General features: G+C 46.9%; 1 protein-coding gene across 1 annotated transcript in view; it reads right to left on the reverse strand.

The window, feature by feature from the left end:
- The window catches only part of TRAM2 (translocation associated membrane protein 2), a 75858-nt gene that overhangs the window by 54798 nt on the left and 4486 nt on the right, over positions 1-16574 (reverse strand). Inside the window, exon 2 of the mRNA XM_077752836.1 lies at positions 13536-13543. Within this exon, the coding sequence (XP_077608962.1) occupies positions 13536-13543 (8 nt within the window). The remainder of the gene's footprint in view (positions 1-13535; positions 13544-16574) is intronic.

Raw genomic sequence — 16574 nt, forward strand, 5'->3', positions numbered from 1 at the left:
TCAACAAAGTAATTCAAAAAATGCAAAATCCTTATTATTTAAAAAGATGCTATGACAGGTCAAGCCTCAATGTAAAATATTTCAAGCAGCTGATTTCTGCTTATTTAACCTTATAACCTTTCCATGTGGGAAAGGAAGACAGCAGTACTGAAGCTATATGATCTTTGATAAAGGGAAAAGGGGAGAAGTTATTCTGGAAAGGAAATGCATTCACAGGGAGAATCGGGGCTCAGGCAGAGCCCATCAAGGAGAAGCCTTCACGGGGCCTCAATCTACCTGCACACTTATTAATGGTCGTGGTGGCCCAGACAACAATGTTTGAGTGTGAAAGGTGTATCTGGTGCAGAATGGATGCATCAGAATGTATAGACTAGGGGCGCCTGGGTGGCTCAGGTGGTTAAGCGTCTGACTTCGGCTCAGGTCATGATCTCACAGTTTGTGGGTTCGAGCAAGCTGACAGCTTGCTCAGAGCCTGGAGTCTGCTTCAGATTCTGTGTCTCCCTCTCTCTCTGACCCTCCCCTGCTCACACTGTCTTTCTCTCTCTCTCTCTCTCTCTCAGAAATAAATAAAACATTATAAAATTTTTTTTAAAAGAATATATAGACTGTACATAACTAATATGGAATGAGAGAATGAGAGGCACAGAGAAATGGCTGCTGAATGACAGCTGTAATTGTCATGGAATTGATAAATTAATATTCACGAGTATCTGACATCGATGGAGTCCTTACATGGCTACCAAGCTATGTAAAAGTCTTATACAGGCATTCTTAGCTTACTTGATTCTTCCAACAATGTCATGACATAAGTACAATTATCTGCATTCCCATTTTGCTGACAAAAAAACTAGGGCACAGTTAAGTAACTTAATCAAGTTATCTAGTGTAGTGAGGGAAGGAATGAGGCAATTTGAATTCAAAGCCTGCATTCCAAACCTCTGCACACTTCATGGTATTTATAAACCCAGTACAGTCTGGCACCGTGCAATGAAGAATCAAGGTACATATCCAGATGGCTAAGGCAATTGAGCCTCAAACCTGCAGTCTATTTTTCAGGGGAAGGAGGAGAGCCTGTGAGTTCACCATCATAATAAACTTTCTCTATAAAGAGCTCTATGTACTATACTAGAATGCCACGACTGTCCTTCCCTTCCAAGACATGTCCGTGAAAATGCACAAACCCAAACGCAACCCGGAGCCAGTCCTCTCCAATCTGTTTAGTTTCTGACATGCCCCTAGTCTGGAATTTCGGCCACGTCACGGAAGTAAAACGGACTAATGGCACTTGGGAATAATCGTGTAAGTCGTTCTCGGAGGACGCTGGGCTTCCAGGTTGAAGGACAGCACATTTAGTTTAAACACGATGGGTGGAAGGTCTAGGTTACTATATTTGGGCAAACCGTTGATTTGGGTTTGATTTGATTTGTGTTCTGGTTTTGGCAACAGCACCCTTCTCCCTGCCTGCCCCCGCCCCAGGCCACGTGGGCTCAGCTACAGAGCTTGGCCTTCACACAAGCACCGTGTACCAACTCCTCCCCAGGCTCTGGAGAGCAGAGGTAGCGAACTGCTTCAGGGAGCGATGGGGCAAGAAACAGTCAGCAAGTAGCCACCAAGAAGCCAGAAGAGGAGGGGCCCTGAAGCACTGAGTGGTAACAAGGTCACATCCCAACAGCACAGAAGTCCCCCAAGGATCCAATCCCACAAGGTGCACCTCGCAACTCTGGCCATACTGAACTGAAAGCACTGCTTTTCTTATCCATCTTCCTCATCAGACTGAACACAAAGTGTGTCTTCACCATCTCGGTGTCCCAGGCACCTTCAAGGAGCTCAATAAATATTTGTGGAATGAATCAAAAGTTCTGCAGATCGTACAACGACGTGAGCGTACTTAACACTACTGAACTGTGCGCTTAAAAATGGTTAGGAGAGTACATTTTGTTTTAAGTATTAATTTTGAGAGTATATGACCACAATTTTTAGAAGAAAACAGTAACCCCATGGTACAGGGTGGGGGGCGAGGTGGCACGCATGAATTCTAATACTTTATGAAATTTGGGAGTGTGTGGGCTGAATAATTTAAGAAGTATGGGGGAAAGTTGAGTGAGGTAACTGTTGTCGACAGTGGATCAGTTTTTACAGAAACAAAAAGTCACAAAGAGATGGCAAATATGACACTTGGTAGGTTCTCGCAAGTTTTCTAAAGCAGAAACTGGGTAGGTGGGTACGGATGCGACCTCACATCCAGCCAAGGAATTCGCTCTGCTAATTTGGACAAATACACTCTTCTTCCTATACTTCCGACCTCGACGCTAAAGCTGGTATTCCTCTTCACCAAAGGAGAGAGAAGGCTGCTCACCAAGCCGCCTTCCCGCCTGCCGCCTCACAGGACGGGAGGGCAGCGTTTCACAAAGCGAGGTCTGTGCGATGTTACTGAACGTTACTTGGAGAGATGGTCAGGTGGGTCAGAAATGTAGGACTCTGGGGCGCCTGGGTGGCTTCGTCGGTTAAGCGGCTGACTTCGGCTCAGGTCATGATCTCACGATTCGTGGGTTCGAGCCCCGCAACGGGCTCTGTGCTGACAGCTAGCTCAGAGCCTGGAGCCTGCTTCAGATTCTGTATCTCCCTGTGTCTCTGACCCTCCCCTGCTCATGCTCTCTCTCTCTCTCTCAGAAATAAACACAAAATTTTAAAAAAAGGAGAGGAAGACATGTAGGACACTACTTTACAGGTCTCTAGAACACGTGAATCTCCAAAGGGGGCATGGTATGCAGAAGTTTCCCACACCTCTCTGACCCATAATCTCTCGGCCTCCTACTACCACCTCCAGAGACCTCAATGGAATTTTCTGAGTTCAGATCCTGGCTCCCCAGTTTCCTAACTGTGTGATCTCAGGAAAATTATTTAAATTTTCTCAGCCTCAGTGTCTCCTGCCCTTTAAAATGAAGTATGGGACACAGGCTCTGAAGTCAAACAAATGGGCTTTGAATTTTGATTCCGATACTATGTCCGATGGGGGCCCAGTTAGGTTACTTAGTCTTTCTAAACCTCAGTTTTCTCATCTGTAAAATGGCAGTAATCATAGCAGCTACCTCACAGGGTGAGTGTGCAGGCTGTATGAGAGAAGATAGGTAAAGTGCTTACTTATTACAGCATTCGGCACAAGGTTACCACTCGGTGTGCATTTATTCTTTGGCTCAATAAACTGGGAAGTGCTATATAAATGTTACCATTTTTTAAGGACCAAGGAATATCCGACCCTTCTTTCATGAAGCTCCCAACTGTCAGAGTCGCAATGCCCTCCCATCCTTGGGTACACTGCTTATAAGACTATTTACTACAGATTCAGTCAGCATTTAGTCATGTCCCGATGTGTCATATTAGATCCTACATTGATATCTAGTACTTTCTAACAGATTTTTACCTCAAGCTTTTCCCAAATAGAATTGGGGAAATTCTTTTCATGAACTTAATGAGTTTAAGTTTGAATTTAAAAGCTCTACACACCTCGTGTAAAAAAACTTTCTAAAAGGGAAAGACGGAATGCTGAAAGCAAACGTCTTCCAGAACCTGCCTCCTAGTGACATAATACATCTGGACAGTCTTCTGTGATCTTTCCAGATTTGACTGTATTTACATAAACATAAGTTTTTTATTAAAATGGGCTCACCCTGGACATGTTAATCTCTAACCTATTTTTCCCTCACACATCAGTCTGTGTCAATACCTAAGGATTGACCTTATCCTCTTTTAAACAGCTGTAGAGGATTCCATTGTATGACTCTCCCATGATTTACTTAATAGTTGCACTGCAGATGGGTACTTAGGTTGCTTCAAATGAATGACAACTTTAAGGCAAGAGCTGTGCCCTGTGTGTTTTGGCAGCTCCAGAGTGTTAGCACGGTGCACGTGGTAAGAATTCAGTAAATTGTGTTGTGTAAACCCCAACAATATTTGCCTCAGAACCACAGATGATTACTGAGCCACAGTCTATTAAATACAACTCACAATAAGCCAGCACTATTGTGAGAAGCCTGGATAAGAATGAGCAATATTTGCAATGCTGGCCCTTGAGATACAACTCTCAGATCCAAAAGACAAACTGTTCAAATTATAGTTTCAACCCTGGCTCCCTTCCTGTATGAAAATTATCTGGTGACCCAGCAATTCTACCCCGAGGTGTGTGCCCAAGGGAACGGAAAATATTACGTCTACACGGAAACTCGTACGTGAAAGTTCACAGCAGCATTATTCATGCAATATGGTGGGAACACCCCAAATGTCCATCAACAGATGAGTGAACAAACGAAATGTGCTATTTGCATACAGGAGAATATTAGTCCACAAGGAGGAATGAAACACACAACAACATGCACGAACCTTGACAACACTATGCTAAGTGAAAGAACCCCGTCACAAACGGCCACGTGTTCTATGATCCCATTTACACCATGTGTCCAGAATAGGCAAATCCAGATAGAAAGCAGATTAGTGGTTGGGGGTGGGGGAGCGATGGGAAGTGACTGCTAACCAATTTCTTTGGAGGATGATGGAGATGTTCTAGAATGAGAACATGGTGATAGTTGCAAAGCGTGGCGAATATACTAAAAACCACTGAACTGTACACTTTAAAGGGTGAATTTTAGGGTCTATGAATTATATCTCAGTTAAGTATGCCAAAATCCTTAGAAAACTGGTTATCAATTGATAATTCCATGTTTTATTTGCTGCAAGAATACTACAGGAGAACCACCAGAATGCCGGGTATCGTGCTGGGGCCTGGAGACACAATGGTGAGCAAGACCCTCTCCTGCCCTGGTGACGCTCGTGGTCAAGTCCCAGAGAGTAACATGGAGGCCACACACCGTGGAGGCGGGGCGATGAGGAGCACTGCATTAGGAGGGCCCAGGGAACTAACTGCTAAGGCAGAAGGAAGCGCCCTGGCCAGCAGGGTGAAGCAGGGCATTCCACAGAAAGGGGGCTGTGGCCTGAGGAATGAGGCACTGTGGCCAAGTGAAAGCGGGGATAGTGTCCTGAGGGAAGTATTTGCATAAAGGGCGGGACAGAAGAGAAACATCACAGAAGAACTGAAAGATAACAGGGAAGAACCCCATGACCCAGACGCACCAAACAACATAATTTTAGAAACCCAGGTATTGGACTCCGGTTACATGCTGGGCACCAGCTAGTTGCTGAGAATACAGCAGTGAACAAGATCATGCAGACAGTGGAATTAGATTTTCAATGACACACGATAAAGAGTCTATGGCTGACTCCTTGGTTCCAACGTGGTATTTAAAAAGGACAAGCCCAATTTGTCAATATCTGTCAAAAATGCAAATGCACTTATGCTTGGACCCAGTCATCCCGCTTCTGGGAAAATGCGCTAGGAGATATATGGCTGCATAGGCATGAAATGACCTATGTTCCAAGATATTCGCTGCATCATTGTTTATAAGAGCAAGCGATTAGAAACAACGCAAGTATCCATCAAAAGGGGACTGATTAAATAAAGTACAGTGCACCCGCACAATGGGAGACTATGCAAGCAAGCTTGGACACCGATGAGGAAATTCTCTGCATGCTGACATGGAAAGCGCTCTAGGATATTTTGTTAACCAAAAACAGCAAGGTGCAGAACAGTGTAGATAATACATTTTGTTCTGCACAAGAGAGGGGACAGGAAATACACACACACACATATATATGTACATATGTATATGTTACATATATGCGCGCATATCACATATGTGTATATATACTATATATATGCAAAATCTATAGTATAATTTATAGCTGCTTGTATTTGCATAAATAAACTCAGGGATACACAAAAATAAATTAAAGTGGTACCTAGGGGCCGGGGAGGGGAGCAGGATAAGAAAAGGTCAAGGAGGGACACTTTCAATATATTCTTTTTCTTAATGTTTTTGATTTTTGATTAATGTGGCTGTACTGCCAAGTATTACCTATTTAAAAAAAATGTTTAAAGCTTTAAATGGTAGGATTACAGGCTCCCTCCCTGTGTGCACATGCTAAAGTAGCAAGCATTCCTAATATGCTCACAAGCACCTCTTACTGGGTACCCGAGAACCCAGAAGAGACATCATGGATAGAAAAGCTGCAAATGACCACCAGCAGCAGAAAGGTAACTCAAGATGCACACTGCCCTGTGTGTGCACGAGACCATCCTCAATCAACTCACACCAACTACACGTTAGGCACAGAGGTGCCCGGGGATACAGGGAAAATGTAAAGCAGCCTGTTCCTTTTGGGGAGCTCACAGCCAAGTGCAAGGAACAAGCTTCCGCCCTACTGCCTGCAACTTTCCAAGTACAAATGTGATGGAGTCACTCCTGTGCTTGGGAATACTTCAATGGCTCCCTATTACCCAAGCAGAGGAGTAAATCCAAACTTCTGAACAAGGGCCACCATGGGCTGAACCCTGTGGGCCAGTCCAGACTCATCTCCCCTCACTTCCTTCCTTAGCCCCTCACCCCCACCCTGTTTTGGTAACACGGAGCCACTAATCACATCAGCACCCCCTGCACATCTCTGTCCTTTCCACATGTCCTCTCTCTGCCGGGCCAATGCCCTTCAGACCCCAGCGCCCAGCCCAAACTTCTCCGTTTTCAAATAAACTGTCCCTAATACTCCCAGGAGAATTATGCTCCCCTCCCTGACTCTCGAAGTGTACCTCCTCTACACAGGAGCGGCAGTGACACTGTCACCTCCCTAAGGACTCTTGGCTCCGTGACGGCAGAATCTTCGCCTTTTCATCTTTTATCCCAGCCCCAAGAACAGTGCTTGGCAGGGAGCAAATGCTCGGTCTGAGTCTGGCTGAATGAATAAACAAGAGAAACAGAAAGGCAGGCAGAAAGGAGCTGCGAAGAAGGGCTGAGGACAGCGTTTGGAGCAGGTGGTGACTGTGTGGTACGGGGCGGGGGGGGCGGGGGGGAGTAGGCATTCAAGGAGAAGGGGAAGAAGAAGACCCGGGGACTGGGCGGGAGCATGAAAAGCAGGCAGGCACAGACAGAGATGTTCTAGAACCTCAGGTGAGTGGTTGGCATTGGGGGTAGGCAGGGCAGGGCCTGAGCAAAGAACAGAGGGGGTCTGGGACAAAGGCTGGTGAGGCTTTGGGGGAGCCCAGAAAGCCATGCTAGGCAGCCTGGACTTCAGGTGGGCACCACGGAAGGATTTTAAGTAAGGGAGCCCCATGCTCTGCTCTGTGTCTGAAGACAATCAGTGGTAGCCATGTGGAAAGGGACCGGAGAGGAGACCAGACCAGAGGCGGAGGTCCAAGCTAGGACCCGCATAACCACTCAGGGGCCTGAGCTAAGGTCAAAGAGCAGTTAAGTGTGAGACGGGACTTTGGAGCAAATGCAGGGGTAAAACTGTTGGGACCTCAATATGGAGGACAGGGCAAGGGAGAAGCGGCCACTGTGGGCTTCTGTCCCGACACACAGGCTTGCTTTCTCTCTGTCCTGCAGAGACAGTGTAGATCAGCCACGGGGGTCGGGGTGTTCCGTAAAATCGTGGATGACCACCAACAGGCCTTGGGAAGGCGACCCCCAGGTGTGCAAGCCAGGTGCTAGAAACCACACAAGGCAAGTCCCCACGCGTCTGTCTCTAGGGGTCTGTGAAAGTTTAGGGATGGAAGGCATGTGACAGATCAGCTCCTCCTTGTTCTCCCTGGCACACTTCAAAGAATTATTTACGGACAGCCCTGTGGGGTCCTCCCTGACACGATATGGGTATACTCTAGGATCCAGTGAGTGCTCAATAACCTAGAGCACATGAAGTGCTACCTACAGGCCATGCCTACCTTCCTCCATCCACCAGTGAACCCTTACATGTCCATCCCCACCTCACGTGTCCCTAGAAAAGCCTCTATAAAAAATGCTCCCCCTCCCTCCACCTCCTCTGAACACAGGGACAGCACCAGCTTCCTTAGATAAGGCCACAGTACTTGAGTGCAAAGCTCTTCATGGCTTATTTAACTGGAAAAAAAAAAAAGGTGGAAAAAAAAGATGTTCCAACTAGCTGAGGCCCTCCCTACTTTTCAAAAAGCTGGAAATCACATTAGATGCAAAAAACAAAATACTTTTTAAATAAGTTCAAAGGACACGTCTGTGATAATGCAAAAGCAACAGCAAGACAGTAAAACAATGATATTCACATTCAAGGGCAACATCACATCCCTGCATGCCTCAGGGTTACAATAAGGTCTAAAGAAAAGCGGTTCCTCTCTCCTAGCTTTAGCTGTCCTTGCCCTCCCCCACAACTGCCTTGCGGCTTGCCTGTGTCACACAGCGTGCCTGGGGAAAGAGAACTGGGAGACGAGAGGCCCTGCAGTTCCAGCGGCTTCTGAATCTAGAACAATACCTCACAAAAAAAAAGCTCTTTAATCAAGGTTCGGGGAAAGAGGAGGCAAGAGATTGGATTCAGCTCAGTCTAGACATACATCCATCGAGCCATGTGAGCAAACAACCCAAACGGTGAGAGTGAGAAGCCAGCAACATTGGTCAAGTTACACTCAGCCACAGTTATACACTAAAGGTGTGGTAAGTGGCCAGTGACAATTTGACAAGGCCACAGTTGCAGGCCTAGAATATGCTGGACCCACGAGGCTCTAGGAACAGTGGCTGAGAAGCATCTCATTTTCTTTGTTTGGAAGCTCCAAAACTGACTACAGGAGAGCAAGTCATGTTAGCAACTATGTTAGCTGGCTTCCATTCCACATTTCAGAATATTGCACAGAGAAGGTGTATTTACTGAATGATTAGAAAAAGAAGCAAATTGAATGGCAGGTGGTTGAATAATGCTGAAAGAAGGGATTTCCCAGACTAGATGATAAGAATGTCAGCAAAGTTTCTTCCACATTTCTTGGGTAAGAAAGTATACTGTACAATGGACCAACTTTGTCTTTTATTTCAGGGCTACAAAAAAAAATCTGTGACTTGCCAGATATTTCTGGGGCTGAATCATTCTGGATATCCAAAGTTTCCATATTACTGAAGATTTAGGTATTGAAACTTCAACATTAATCATTGTGGACAGGAATGTTCCTAAATACGTACGCACACTGCAGACCTTTCACTTTCTCTGCAAATAATCATTATGATCAAGTACTATATGGTGCTAGTCTATCATGGTAACCTCAAAATCTATAGAAGTTGTCTGTGCATATACTAAGGGACATCAAGCACTCATGTTTGCTTTTTCTTTTCCATTTCTTATGACTCTTTTTAAGTTTTTGCTTGTTTTTGTTTTGTTTTGTTTTTGAGAGAGAGCAAGCAGGGGAAGGAGGGAAGGAGGGAGGGAGGGAGAGAGAGAGAGAGAGAGAGAGAGAGAATCGCAAGAAGGCTCCGCACTGTCAGAGCAGAGCCTGATGTGGGGCTCGAACTCACAAACTGTGAGATCATGACCTGAATCGAAATCAAGAGTCAAGACGCTTAACTGGCTGAGCCACCCAGGGGCCCCATTTCTCATGACTCTGAAGTGTTTAGTAATGGGTGGTCCTCCCAAACGTCAGCAACCCCAGCCACTTCTCCCGTTCTAACTGAATCTTGCTTCTGTAACCTTGGGAATGAGATAACCAAGCTTCAGAGAGCTGTATGAAAAGTAAGTGCCAGTGGGCTTTGAGAAGGGGTCAAAGCCTGAGCAACCAGCCTACGTGTGGTGTCAGGTCACAGGTTTGGGGCCATCACATCACAGGTTTGGGGCCATCACTGGGCTGCTCAGGGACCTCCCTCTGCATCCTGTTTCTCAGCTATTTTCCAAACAGATGAGGCAGCCGCAAGGGGGTTTCTACAGAGTCGAGGTGTCACTCCAGCGCTGTCCCAAGTGTAGTAAGAACAACAGGCAGCAGGTATTGAGCTTGTACCCTGTGCCAGACCTTCTTCTAGGTACTCTGTTTACATCAACCTTTCTAATATATTTTATTTCAATGCTTCTAATCCTCCCAACAACTTTATGGCATATTTTTACTGATGAGGAAACCGCAGCACAGAGAGGTTAAATCCTTTACCAGGATGACACAGGGAGGACATAGAAAATCAGAGTTCAGTCAGGCGGACTGGCGATAGGGCCCTGACCTTAGCCACGGTCATCCAGGGCCCCGCGGTCCCCCCACAGAACCACACCACGAGCTACTGCTTTCTACTATAAAAGCCCTCAGAAAGGAACGTGGGCACCCACGTGCTCCAAGAGAACTCTGTGCAGGGGTGGCAACACCCTATCTGTAGCTGCGCTACCGAGACGTGGAACGTGGCTAGTGTGACTGAGCAACTGCATTTTTAATTTCACTTCATTTTACTGCACTGGAAAAGCCACACGTGGCTAGTGGCCACCTGCTGGATGGCAGAGGTGTGGACTACTCCTGGTGAGCCAAACACTGTGATACTTCAAATGTGACATGTGACAGGTAACCGCTACTTGAAGCTAGGCGTCAGAAGAAGGTCATTAAGCACTGCCTCATCCCTCACTACCTTTTCCCTACCCTGCACTCTTATAATTTTGAGGAAGAAAGCCTGCTATTTGGTCAGAATGATGGAAGACACTTCAGAAGTAGTGGCTGTTGGGGAGCCTGGGTGGCTCAGTCAGTTGAGTGACTGACTTTGGCTCTGGTCACGATCTCATGGTTCACGAGTTCGAGTCCATGTCAGGCTCTGTGCTGACAGCTCAGAGCCTGGAGCCTGCTTCAGATTCTGTGTCTTCCTCTCTCTGTCCCTCCTCTGCTTGTCCTCTGTCTCTGTCTCTCTCTCTCAAAAATAAATATCCATTAAAAAAAAGAATAAGAAGAATAAGCAGTGGCTGTAGCTGGCTGGACAAAGCCCTAAGAACACTCTTGGGGTGGGGGATGAGCATGGCTGATCACAGGTCAGGTTTTAGACACTAGGTCCACCCTACTGATGTGAAAAACAAAAATTACACAGATGAGTGTAATGTATACATCACATCACTGAACGTGAAAATCTGCTCAAGCCCAGGGCCCCAGACCACACTCAGAGGACCAGGCTGGTAAAACACACACAGCAGAGCAGCAGACATGGGCCATTCCTCTTGCGCTTCCCCAAGCTCCCTGATTGGCCTTTGAAGAGGCCACAGGGCCTTTGGCATGGAAGTCACAAACAAAGCCTCCCCTCTTCCCCCAACCTCGGACGGTTCCTTCCTAATGTAAGGATTTCTCCTTTCCCAAAGCTGGTTCCACTAAGCTGGACTCCACATCACACCCAAATTTAGGCTAGAACCTGATTTCAACTCAAAGAAGAAATGAAACTAAGAAGTTGAGACCACTTAACCCAAAGGAGGCACAACTTTATTTTAACCCCTAAATCTATATGGCTGAGGGAAGGGGGAGGATCAGGTGCCTCCTTTCTTCCCCTCCCAGTTTCTGACTGACAACTTAAGTTGTCTACACATCCCCAGCTCTGTTGTACATAACCATGTTAAAAAGGCAAGACAGAGCCACAGGACGACAGCCAGCCCGGGAAGCAACGGGGCCCCGAGAGCTAAGGGGCTCGCATGAGCCATACAGCCATTTAGTGGCTAGGCCCAAAGAAGAATCCAGGCCTGGGTCACAGCTCAAGCCTCGAGGACTATGGAAGAGGAACATGTGTTCACACTTCATGCCACACCAGAGAGCAAACTGCAATTAAAAAAAAAAAAAAAAATCAGCTATCAACCATCCCTTTCCACCTTCCAGGCCAACAGTCACAGAATCCATACAAACAAGTGAGTCCTTGCCCGACGAGGTCAAAAGTTGATCCAGTACAAAGTCAGGCTACACAAGGAACACACTCTCAACTCCAGAAGTGTTGGGTCTAAAAAGAGCAATTCTGCTCCAAGTTCCAAGGAATTCTCAGCAGGAAACCAGGCATTGTGAAGCAGGCCTGGTGATTTCCTGCAGGGCTCCAGGCATTACTGGAGGGGAGGCCTGCTGACCCTGGGATTGCTCCTTCAGGCCAGGAGGCCCCAGACTGTTCTGAACATTCAGGAAAGGAGCCCATAATACAGCTCTGGTACCTTTAAACCTAAGGCCACATTCTCACACACTCTCAACACTATCTTCTGGCAGATCCCACACTATACCAGGCACACAGACCAGACTGTAAACTTTGGATGCTGGGCATTCCTCAAAGCAAGCAGTTGGAGGGAGGTACTTCTCTATCCCTTGTCTTGAAGTAGGACACACCCTTGTGTCTCCCCAAAAGCCACAGAAATCTTCAGAATACTGGTGGATCACTAAATAGTCTCTTTTAAAAACTCTGCAGAAAGTATCTATCTATACCTTTATAATAAAAATGAAGAAACAAACTGATTCATAATACTCTGCCCTGGGGCGCCTGGCTGGTTCAGTCAGTGGAGCCCGCGACTCCTGATCTCTGGATGTCTGGATGGTGAGTTCAAGCCCCATGTTGGGCATAGAGCCTACTTAAAAAGATAAAAGGAGGGGCGCCTGGGTGGCTCAGTCGGTTAAGCGTCCGACTTCAATTCAGGTCATGATCTCATTGTTTGTGAGCTCAAGCCCCACGCTGGGCTCTGTGCTGTCAGCTCAGAGCCTGGAGCCTGTTTCAGATTCTGTGTCTTCCTCTCTCTCTGACCCTCCCCTGCTCACGCTGTGTCTCTCTCTCTCAGAAATAAATAAAACATTTAAAAAATGCTTGGGTTAGGGGCGCCTGGGTGGCTTAGTCGGTTAAGCGTCCGACTTTCGCTTAGTTCATGATCTCACGGTTCGTGGGTTCGAGCCCCGCGTCGGGCTCTGTGCTGACTCCCAGCTCAGAGCCTGGAGCCTGTTTCAAGTCTGTGTCTCCCTCTCTCTCTGACCCTCCCCTGCTCGCGCTGTCTCTCTCTCTCTCCTAGAAATAAATAAAAATATTTAAAAAAAAATGCTTGGTTAAAAAAAAGAAAGAAAAGAAAAGAAAAAGATAAAAGGAATAAATAAAGTAAAAAAGAGAATGCTCTGCTCTTATAAAACCCAGGAGCTTTATTAAGAAATCCTCTCCCTACTGCAAAGACAGGGCAACTGAGGCTCATGGTCATATGTCCTTTTTACCCCAGGTGTGCTCATCACCTCCACTAACCCAAAAGGAACATTTCAGATCATGTTGGAGTTCGATGGTAAAAGTCTTAAGAAATCATGTGGAAGAGCTCTCCTAATCTCAATCAATAAACACCTCCCAGTGTTAGAAATCACATCTGTGCACACTGGCGCATGCATGAAGACACACACACACACACACACACACACACACACAAGCCTTTGGTCAGTTCACTTATTCGCAAAGCTGAAAAGTACAAGAGTGCCAGCTGTGCTTCACAAGGTGTCTAGAAATGACCATCACTCTTGTCCTGTAACTACTGACAACCCCATACTCAGAGGGTCGGGTCTCCATTTAAGAAACCACCCCCTTCTACCAACAGCAATGGCTTCAGGTTGAGGCCCAACAGTCTGCCTGTAAGCTGCACCTGTCACTTACATCAAGTTCAAGGCCTGACTCCCCTCTACAAATAGCTTACTAGCTTTAAGCTACCACACAGTGACCTCTCTGAGGACAAGGACCCCACTTTATTCATCTGCGTTCCCAGATTTCAACACAGGAACAGCAGGAACTCAATAAACAGCTGCCAAATTAATGAACATGGCACACTTCAGAAAGATGTATCAATTGCAAGGCTTCTACACATACCGCTGCATTCAAAGGTAGCGTCGAGAATTCCAGTGGGCAAATAAATGCGTAGAAAATTCCCTAGACTTGAGTCAGGATGTGCGTTGAAGCCCCACATTTGCCAAAAATTCTCTCTTCTGTCCTGGGCAAATCTCCCAGCCTCTGGAGGTCTATTATCTTCTTCTATAGATAGAGTAGATGACTTCTAGGTTTCCCTCTAATCCTTAAACTTGGGAAATGCGAAGAAAAGATATGCCCTTGACGTACGGCCACAATATTAACTTGATCCTAAGGGCAATGAAAATACAACAGCCAGAGGCATCTATTCTTCCACAAATGCTGGCTAATCACAGGCAGGAACTTTCACAGTAGGTAAAGCCCCGGCCCATTCGCCTATGTTCCCATGTGATACACACATTTGGGCCATCCTCTGTAGTCTTTTTCAGGGAGACGCAAATCTCAATGACTGTTCCAGGCAGAAAAGCCTCCAAGTGGAACAATGACCTGCAGACATTACTTCCAGGTAATAAACAGATTCCACCCAGACAAAGAAAAATAAAGCAGCCTGTGGCTACATTCCATAGACTCCCTGTTCATGGAAGCATTAGGGCTGAGCTCTAAATGTGAGCCAGACGTTGCTGAATTCTTATTTTGGCTCCAACTCTGACTAGGAGGGGATGGTCCTTGGCCAAGTCTCTCCTCTGGAAGCCAGGCTCTGGATGGGTATGACAACCCCCATAAACCATCCAGATTACAGGGTGAGGCTAGTAAAGCATTTCACAGATGTCAAGTGTTGCCAACCCACCCAGACAAATGAGGGAAGCCGTCAAGAGGCGACGTGGCTCAGGCGGGGAGCCACAGAGCAGCGCCTCACCTAACCCTGGGCTCCCGCAAACTCACCAGCGGGCTCGAGGGGCTTCAGAGCACCCCCCGTCCGGGCCCCCAATCTGGCTCCATTTCCTCTGTTGAAAAGCAAAAAAAGCTGTGTGAATCTACACTGGCCAGAAGAGCTGCCTGCAAAGCTCTTTAAACCACACAGTGAACTTGCACCATCAACCAGCTGTGACTACGTTGGGTTGGGTTCTCCTCTACTGTGGGCCATTTGAGACAATGGAGGTAAATCAAGGCAAAGCAATAGACTGTAAAAAAGATAAAGGTCTACTAGTGAAATAAGAAGGGCTGTGTCAGGAGCCATGTTAGTAGTTTTACTGTTTTCTTTTCCTCTTTTTTGTCCCCCTTTCTTTAACCATTAAGTACCAATGGATACCAGATACACAGTGCTGGATGAAAAGGTTAAGAGATAGTATCAGTGCAGTTTCCCACCAAAGCCTGCTAATAGTGCTCTCACTGATTAGAAAGCACTTCTGTAGTTTGGGAACTCTAATCCGGTCTTATCAACCCTCCGGCTTCGTCATTTATCAGGGTGGGAACGGGAGGTACATCAGCTATGCCACAGAGTGATTTCTGGGGCCCCTGCCCACGACAAAGCAGATCAAAAGGGAGCTCATGCCTGCCAGAGTGAAGTTTTCACCATAGCAACACGTGTGCTCTACAAACAGTCAGGACTGAGGCGCTCTGTTGTGACTGGTCCGGACAGTGCCCCCGAGAAACGAGCAACCGAGGGCTCAGACAACGGAGCGAGAAAGAGAAAAGTGGCACCCCTTTAGCTCGCGGGGCAGTGGTTTTTACTCCTCCACATGGCTGACAGTGGCTGCACAGAGACCCACAGCCTGTGTTCTAATGAGACAGATGTCAGAGAGAAAACAGATGTTCTCCACAGAACGGCCGTACCGCAGGCTCCCTGTGGAAAAGAGGGACCCAGGGTAGAGCAATCATCCCGTTTGGTGAGCAAACGGCCAGCACTGGAAAACTTGGGGGCAAGCTCTCATTGCAAAACATGTCAGATCTGAAATGAAACGCAGCCCCCGTGCCCAACAAGCCAGTCTGATGGTGGAAGGTGTACTCACAGACCCAATAACGAAGCCAAGAGCAGCAGCGATCGGCATGTTGTTGAGACCATTGAATAAGTGCCCATGTGCCCGCCGCGGTGCCGGGCATTTCTATAGGCATCAGTCTTCATCCTGAAGTAAGGGTTAAAAACTCACTAACTGATCAACGCCACCTTTCCAGAGAGCAAGGGAAGAAACAGGGATAGCGGATTCCCCATTAAGTCCCATAGGATACACTTAGGGCTTGACCAGGAGAGAAACTAGCTCCAAATTTCTGCTCTGCTGCTCAGATCACTGAGCAATGTGTGTGGAAATCCAACCACAGAATGAGGGCACCCAAGAGAATAAGTGACCCTTCTCAGTTTCCCTTGACTAATTTCTGTAGAACACCACGAAGGGACTATGCCAGAGGCTAGCGAGGATGATGTATCAAGTCAAAAGCTATAAAAGCTGGCAAAGAAACACACTGAAGCACACGGAAGGCGGTCCAAGAAACAACATCTGTCCACAGACGCATGCCTGGGTCACTGACGTACCTCTTCACAGAAACACAACAGAAGCAGAACTGTTTCGCGGTGCTAACAGTCAGACAGGACCAGTGGCCTCACTGCGGGTCATGATGCCTACAGGTACACCTGGGAGGGCGTGAACTGGTGCCGAGGAACCTGTGTGTTAATAGGACTCCCCCTGTACATGCTGCGCCACATCATCCAGACAAGTCCATCATGGTGTCCGGAACAGGGAAGAAGGCGGCTCTACCACACCTACCTCCAAAGGTTCTCTGGGTCCTAAACCCTCAAGTCATCACAGACCGAACAGGAACCGAACCTACGAATGACAGACCTAGAGTTTTGGAAACATTTCCGTGCTACAGAGCCCGCAGGGCCTGCAAAGGAGCTTTAAAACCAACAAAAAAGTTTCTGTTTCAAAATGACATTTTAGAGGTAATTTAAAATTG

This window comes from Crocuta crocuta, unplaced genomic scaffold, assembly GCF_008692635.1.
Source record: "Crocuta crocuta isolate KB4526 unplaced genomic scaffold, BGI_CrCroc_1.0 scaffold291, whole genome shotgun sequence".
NCBI classification, from domain to species: Eukaryota; Metazoa; Chordata; class Mammalia; order Carnivora; family Hyaenidae; genus Crocuta; species Crocuta crocuta.